General features: G+C 39.9%; 1 protein-coding gene and 1 long non-coding RNA gene across 2 annotated transcripts in view; one reads left to right on the top strand and one right to left on the bottom strand.

Annotated features, from left to right (window-relative positions):
• The first annotated feature begins 1,397 nt into the window (after positions 1-1,397).
• On the top strand, positions 1,398-3,801 carry LOC104956449 (uncharacterized). The gene is made up of 3 exons (XR_799554.1): positions 1,398-1,453; positions 1,878-1,922; positions 3,747-3,801. It is a non-coding gene; the product is annotated as an uncharacterized lncRNA (long non-coding RNA).
• Positions 3,802-5,047: 1,246 nt separating this feature from the next.
• The window catches only part of LOC104956450 (collagen alpha-1(XXII) chain-like), a gene marked incomplete at its 5' end in the record, with an annotated part of 8,860 nt that continues 6,062 nt past the window's right edge, over positions 5,048-7,845 (bottom strand). The window contains 5 exons of the mRNA XM_010783932.1: positions 5,048-5,143; positions 5,871-5,933; positions 6,064-6,108; positions 6,221-6,337; positions 7,189-7,269. Of these exons, the coding sequence (XP_010782234.1) occupies positions 5,048-5,143; positions 5,871-5,933; positions 6,064-6,108; positions 6,221-6,337; positions 7,189-7,269 (402 nt within the window). The remainder of the gene's footprint in view (positions 5,144-5,870; positions 5,934-6,063; positions 6,109-6,220; positions 6,338-7,188; positions 7,270-7,845) is intronic.

The following is a 7,845-nucleotide window of genomic DNA, read 5'->3' as shown; positions in this document are numbered from 1 at the left end:
TACACAGTGGGCCAATATTAAAAAATGGGTACTAGTCGAGGGCCGGACTGGTTCAATGTTTATTGCAGAAGTTATTGAAATGAACTTATTGCACATTTCTTATGATTACATTTTCCCACAGGCCAACAACAGCTTCAACAAAACTATTTCCCTCAAAGAGAAAACCAAACATGCCCTGTTGTCGTGAGAGAGAAAGTGCAGAAGGAAACATCCATTAAACTCAGTGTGCTGCTCTGTGATGCTCGTTCAGATACTTGGCATCTCATCTTGGGTGCAAGGTCATCAATGTTTGGGCTCAGGCTCTGAGCTGAGGAGACCCTCAGGATGGAGTGAAGGTGTGCGTGCAATATACCGGCGGGCCAGATCTAATAGTAATTAGAAATTATCCTGCGGGCCGACATTAAATCCACCACGGGCCTGATTTGGCCCCCGGGCCTTGAGTTTGACACATGTGCTATAGATGCATGTGCAATCGTTTTTGAAAATAGAGATCAAGCCTGGTTCACAGTATTGTTATCAAGAAGGTAAATAAAGTAACAGAAATAATATGTGAGGTGAACACTCAAAGGAAAGCCTTGTTTTGTCATACGAGCCTATTGACAATTCAACTATAGCATTATAACATTTAGCCAGTAATACTCCAAATTGAGTATTAATTGAATGGAAATGAAATTATCTAATTTTATTCACATATTTAAAAATAAGTTTTCCTACTAGTTCATATTAAAAGGACAGTAGAAAAGCGGTTTCACTTGTATTTTACCCTGCCGTACGGAGGATCATATTTCAGTTTTTAATTCAAATTTTAAATGTTAACAATACGGTCTGATTTCTATTCATAAATGCAGTCCCAAAATACAAATTACAAGACATTTTCTTAACAATAGAGGCAGCTTTTGATTAGTTTTCTTGCTCTAATATCGTAATTATAAAAAACCTGATTATGAGTTAAAATGAAGTTTAAGATGTTATTAAAATGGTCTTTTCAGCTTTAAATGGGTTCCACTGTGTTCACATGTTATTGGTATGACTTCAAATATCAGTAAAGCCAACATCTAGTCTTACTTTGGGGTGAGATTGTAAAACTATCTCATATTTAATGAAAATAGCAGTGATGAGAGAAAATATAGTTCCCAAATAATTTTCCGAGGACACATTTGTTCTCTTTTTGGCATGAGGAAACAATAAAGCTGAGGTCAGAGGTCAAAGTTTAAGGTTGTCCCTTGATGGGGGGGTCCTGCCACTGACAACTGCTGTTTCTTTTTTTGAGGTTTCAGGTTTCTTACATTGATTCTCCTCTGACTCAGCGCTGTGCCAGTTGGCCCTAAAGTATATTGCTGAGTAACACTTTTGGGGAGTCCAACTTCCTCCTAATAAAATGTTGTTTATATCCTAACAGGGAATTCAAGGAGATGAAGGAACTCGTGGCTCATCGGGACCAAAGGGTGTCTCTGTGAGTATGATCTGAGGTCACTTTTATTATCATTTAAATATACACCTGAACATCAGCAGGAGAGGACTCTTTAAAGTAGAGACACTACATACTGACATACACCTGAACATCAGCAGGAGAGGACTCTTTAAAGTAGAGACACTACATACTGATATACACCTGAACATCAGCAGGAGAGGACTCTTTAAAGTAGAGACACTACATACTGATATACACCTGAACATCAGCAGGAGAGGACTCTTTAAAGTAGAGACACTACATACTGATATACACCTGAACATCAGCAGTAGAGGACTCTTTAAAGTAGAGACACTACATAGTGATATACACCTGAACATCAGCAGGAGAGGACTCTTTAACATCTGATTTTGATAAATAATGATATACATACATTAAATTGTATTGTAATTGTGTTTTTTTGTAGGGTGAATCCGGTTCAAGGGGTGACAAAGGAAGTACAGGAGACAAGGTTAGTAACGCTGCATCCCTTTCTTTTGTATTATAAGAAATCCACAGATAGGGTTTAGCATTTTGATGAAATCCTCAGGTGCTTAGGGACGAGAGAGAGAGTTACACATTAAGTGTCCCTGTTCATGTTTCCCCATCATGTCCCAGTATTTGAACATGTACTGTATGATGGATTAAACTTGTACACAGTAGACCTTTCACCGCAAATCCGGAGAACGAAGTTAACTCCTGAGAAAAGGCCGTTCTTCTTCAGAAGGACTGAGAGCTGGGGGGCGTAATGGTGCGAACAGATGTGGCTTCCTTGATTCACTCTCCAAACTTCCTGTCTGGGGTCCTGTGTGGGCGTTTGGCTGAAACGTAACTCATTGAGACCCTCTGAAGCTTCAGTATGTTGACGTCTGAAGTCTTCCTCCGATCTGCCAACACGATGATGTTAGAAACCATTCGAAGAAATCAGGTTTTCTCCCACTTGAGTCAATATGTTTTTGTGATTCAATAAGCAGCAGAAACAGCAGTAACAGTGGCTTTTGTGTCACGCTGAGACGTCAACTTGAATTGAAATGACTTTAACAAGGGGTTTGTATGAAGCCATAAACACACAGTCAGTTCACTGATGACTTCTCCATGTGGCCTGAGGATGTGCAGCATGTTCTCCACACACTGAAGCTCCTTTCAAACATGCTAATGCCAAAGTTAGAGCTGTCCATCATCCAGCAAATCAGTCAGCAAGCAATTTCCTGTGAAAACTGGAAAAGTACTTTCCTCAGAAAAGCGATTAAGGAACGTTTAGAGGAGGCACCTGGGGTTGAAGTCAGGCCATGTTTCCTGAGTGAAAACGTAAAGATGTGTTTTGGATTACACGGCACTGTCTACTGTTTAGAAATCTGCCCTTTATCAGCCATGCTAGCAGCGTAGCTTTATGGTAATGTGGCCCGTGGCTTTGATCCACACAGAAATAACAAAACTTGATTATTCTCCATTGGATTTGGAACGGATATAAATGGGGTCTAAGGGAAGAATCCTGAGGACTTTTGTGCTGCCGATTTTATTATCTTGCAACACCACACGGTCAAATTGTCTACCAATTACTTGTACCGGTAGTTAATCATACTAGATCAGGGGTGCCCACACTTTTTCAGCTTGGGAGTTACTTTTAAAATGACCCCCTCATAACTGCATGAACCTTTATGGCACAATACAACTTAGACTGGCTTACCTGTACGTCAATCAAGTGGCAAATGTCATAGTAAGGATGGATGATAGGCTAACTTTAAAAAAAATTAAATTAATTTTTTTTTTTTTTTTTTATTTGAAAAAAATAAAAAAAGTTCAATGCCATGCGATCTACCCACACTACCTTTGCGATCGACCGGTCGATCGCGATCGACGTAATGGGTACCCCTGTACTAGATGGACTGGAGACATGTTAGCTCCCAATACTGTACAATGTGTTATAAAATGTGCACTACAGAATCACAATCGGAAATACTTTATTCATCACCTGCGGAAAAAACGATGATCCATTTTAGAATAACATACATTTTTTTAATTTTTTTTATTTAAATTGTATTTTATTTTATATCTTTTAATTGTTTTTATTAATAATGCCGATTTGACTTTGGCAAAGTATAGCTGATATGCTAATTAGGCTAGCACTTAATTGGACTTTACATACTCCATCACTTCTAGAGTTGATTATTTGCTAAATACTTACAAGACAGCGGTGGTTCTGATAAGCACATTTCAACGTTTTCATGTGTGATTTAAGAGACTTTATTACTCAACGTTTTCAAAGCATAATTATATTTTCCTCTACACATTTTAGGGCGAGGCAGGTTTCGATGGATTCCCCGGCAAACCTGGTGTTCCTGGGAAAGATGTAAGCGATGACTCTGTTTAAGATTTTACAGAAAAGCCCCACAAAGAATAATGTTTTTATGATTTAATGAGCCACTTTTGCATTAATTAAGCTTTTCTCTTGAATGTGTCAGGGTGTGATAGGACTGTCTGGTGCTTCTGGGCTCTCTGGAGTTAAAGGCCTCAAGGTACAGTATGTCCCTCCTGTGCTATATGAATAAACACCACTTCATTTGGATATATGTGTTGCCTTAAGCATTTCGTTAATAAGCTCCGCTGATATCAATCATTTTTAAAGAGCTATCACAGGTTTCCCTAGCTTCTGTCTGCTCTCTCCAGACATTCCTCTGAGTTTCAGCCCACTCGTTTGTCTGACAAAATGAAACGCTGACTTCATTTGTCTCTCTGTAATTACCCACTTTGATGATTCCTCCAGCGGTGCACAAACGCTTTTACCACAACCCATATGCATGCAGGAGGATACACGCATACATAGAATACATTTCCGTGAAGCTTTACCCACACGTTTCACTTTCCTTTAAAGGGGACCTATCATGCAAAATGCACTTTGTGATGTCTTTTATAGCTTTGTCCCCGGTGTGTCGGGGAACTCACGCAGCGTCAGAAAATAAAACCCTCTTTTTTCCTCCGTACCCACATCTCTAAAAACGGGGAACAACGGAGCTGATCCAGATTTGCGTCCGATATGACGTAATATCTGAAATGTGGACCCACGGCCCTATCAGAAACGTAGCTATCAGAAACAATGCCCAACTGTTTTGGACGTAATATGGTCGGTGTTTACATTAGCATCGCTAACACTCAGAGCTAACCTGTACTGGAGAGCATGTGTGTGAAGAAGCAGGAAAATAAAAAGGAACTCACCTTGTGGTATAACCGGCAAGAGAGAAAGCCTTTGAGCTCCATACTGTTTCAGAGATAATCCTTGATAATCCATGATATGGCGTTTCATCACGGCTGTATTTAGTTTAGACAGTAGCTGCCGGGTCCCGCNGTTATATTTTTTACTTTTCTGCCAGGGAGTGGCTAGGAAAATGCTCAAGCAGCTGTTATTGTTAGAATTACAGGACAGGCGACCGGGGGGGGTCCTCTGTGGTCGCCTGTCCTGTAATTCTAACAATAACAGCTGCTTGAGCATTTTCCTAGCCACTCCCTGGCAGAAAAGTAAAAAATATAACTAGAAAAACCACATAAAAGAAGCACGTAGCATGAAAGACAGAGGAAATAAAGATTAGAGAGAGACAGGGTTTATATGCACGGAGACAAGAGCGTGATGTTAGCATCAGGAGAAGCAGGTGTACTTACCTTCTCTCCTCTGTCAGCTTTAACAGAGTTTACTTTGCCCTGCAAATAATTCATCGACAAGGATCAATTATTATCGAGGCGGGCAGAAAAGCAGCTGGAAGGCATGCAATCTGAACTAAATGTGTATAATAGTATATCTAAAGAATGAAATGCACATAGAGTGATGCAGTCCTGACGTATTGTTCTAGGTAAACCCTGAAGTTAGCTTTGCACTTGTTCCCTCGACAAAAGCAATGGGATTTTACCGTTGGATGCAGAAAATTAGCTCTGTGGCTAACACACGTTTATGACACTTACACATTTTGCTCAGCAGGATAATCTCCACATATTAACACAACTTTTATTGAAGCGTAAATGGAATCGCCAGAAGAGAAAATGTATGTCGAGATGACGTTTAGAAGTCTCTTGTTAGCAACAGTCACACAACCGCTAAGTTAAAGGCAGCTAATGTTCGTTGTGATGACGTTTAGACTCATTTAGACCCTTTCACCAGTGGAGTATTTCGTCCTATTGATGTTGATTTGATGTCCTTATGTCTTAGAACAAAACGTGTAAATCTGTTCAGCTTGTGTTAACAACAGATCTTATTTTTAACCCGTTAAAATAAAGTGGACTTTGAGAAATTGTATAATGCTAACTCTTTTCCGGGTTTTTGGACTCATTCCTGCACCACTCTATGGACTGAAACTAAATCAATTAACTACTTTTTTTCACCATTAAAAAAAAAAAAACCACGCTTGTAAATAAACACTTTAGGTTTTCATACAGTTTCTCCTTTTGCTCCTTTGACTCCAGACGTTCCGACGGCGCCCTTAGGGCCAGAGATACCCTGAAAAGCGTACGTTCACAAAGTAAAAAAGTTGAACACACTGTGAATCTGTATTGTGTCGTCACACACACACACACACACACACACACACACACACACACACGAGTACTTAAAGGCAACGGTAGATGACCTTATCGCCCTTAGGTCCTGCAACACCGGGCACACCGATATCTCCCTGTGAGAAATGAAAATAGAGACGTCTTTGGAAAGCCATTTCAGAAAGGACTCCCACTCATCTGTGAAACTAAAAGATGGGGATAAAGACTGCTGGAGTGGGGGGGCTTTACCTTTTCTCCCTCTGGGCACGAGCAGTTCGCTTCAGGTCCTCTTTTCTGCTCCACTGCAGCCGGTGTGGGGGTGGGGATCTCCAGGGGGGGGGCTTCTGTAACCACTTTCTTAGGGCACTGAAATGATAGGATTAGTCGTTCCTCTATTTAGTGTTTTTTAATTGATTGAACAATGTCAGAAACAAACAAAAAAACGTTCAAGGTGCAAAAAAAAGTCAAATAAATAAACTCTCAAATAGTCTCTGTCATGTTCAACAGGGGCAAGACGAAGCTTACAAATACTTTTCTGGTCCGAAAATTAAAGATGAGGTCATCGTCATCAGCGTCATGTGTCCGTCATGTTGCAAACAAACATAACCCTCCAAAAAATAAATAACTTTTACAATGACAAGAAATAACAAGCATGAGTTCACAGGTCCTGCCTATAACCATTAATGATTTTCTTTCTAAATAATAGTTTTAGTTTAGATAGATTTGTACAATATTTCTAGTTCGAGTTATGGTCAAATTAAAATAACTATCAGGAGAATCTGATGAGCATTAAATCACTCATTATTGACAATACATGGCTTTCACGACACCTGTGAAGTCATCTGTGTAGCAAGTCATTCTTTTTTCTGTTTTATTAAAAAAGGCTTTGATGGTTTGTGTAAGGAAAAACAACAACATTCATGATTACATTCCCAAAAAGACTAAGAATTTCAGATGTTTTCTCTTGCAAAGGTATGACTTTATGATCTCTGAGAATGCTTTTTGTATAATGTGTTAAGAAAATGTGTTCCTTAACTCTGTTGTCACGTTAGCTACCGTAGCTAACAAAGCTAAATACTGAACACTCGTGTCAACTAAGCTGTGTCTCTACAAGCTGAGAAGAAGCGTGTTTTAAATTCAAATCTAGCTTGGGAAAAACGACAGCTTACTGTGTGAAAGTAACCTGCGATCAGAACCGGATCTACTCCAATACTCACAGGTCCATCGGGAATATCACAACAGGTTTCCAGCTCTGCATGCTTGGAGTCACAGTAGATCATCATCCTCTGGAGGTCAAACTGCAGGAACAGAGACAGACAATTGATATAAACCTCAAGACAATAACACATAACAATCGCTCAAGAGTGGCAGTCTATACCTTTTCATTTAAAAAGGTCCCCTATTAGACTGTTCTTCATCAATATATCACAGGTCTCAGATATATACAGAGCCTGTCTCTGATTGGCTGAAACACCAAACAGATCATTGCAGCATTACCCATAATCCCCTCTGTTTCATCCCTGTTTCCAAAGTGCTGATTCTCTGTCTGTTACTTTAGATGAAAATAAGGAGCCCCTCCCCACGCCCCTCTGAGAGACATTGGGTTACAAAGAACTCAATGGTGCTCTAGGAGGAGATTCAGGTGATAAGGGGGGGGGCGTTACCTTGGTTGCTGATTGGCTAATGGTTACACAAGCCAACACATCGTTATGACATCACAAAGTGGCCAAAATCTGATCAGCTCATTTTCCAGACAGGTTTTTATAGAAATGGATCAGGACAAAAAGAGAGTCAATCTTTGTTCCTGAAACTTTCAGAGTCTCTTTCCACAGAGGGGACACATGTTGATGTAGAAGAGACGTGAAGAAGAGGGG

Source organism: Notothenia coriiceps, unplaced genomic scaffold (genome assembly GCF_000735185.1).
Source record: "Notothenia coriiceps isolate Sejong01 unplaced genomic scaffold, NC01 NC01_scaffold00026080, whole genome shotgun sequence".
NCBI lineage: Eukaryota > Metazoa > Chordata > Actinopteri > Perciformes > Nototheniidae > Notothenia > Notothenia coriiceps.
Note: the sequence above shows the minus strand (reverse complement) of the source record. Positions and strands in the feature narration are given on the sequence as shown.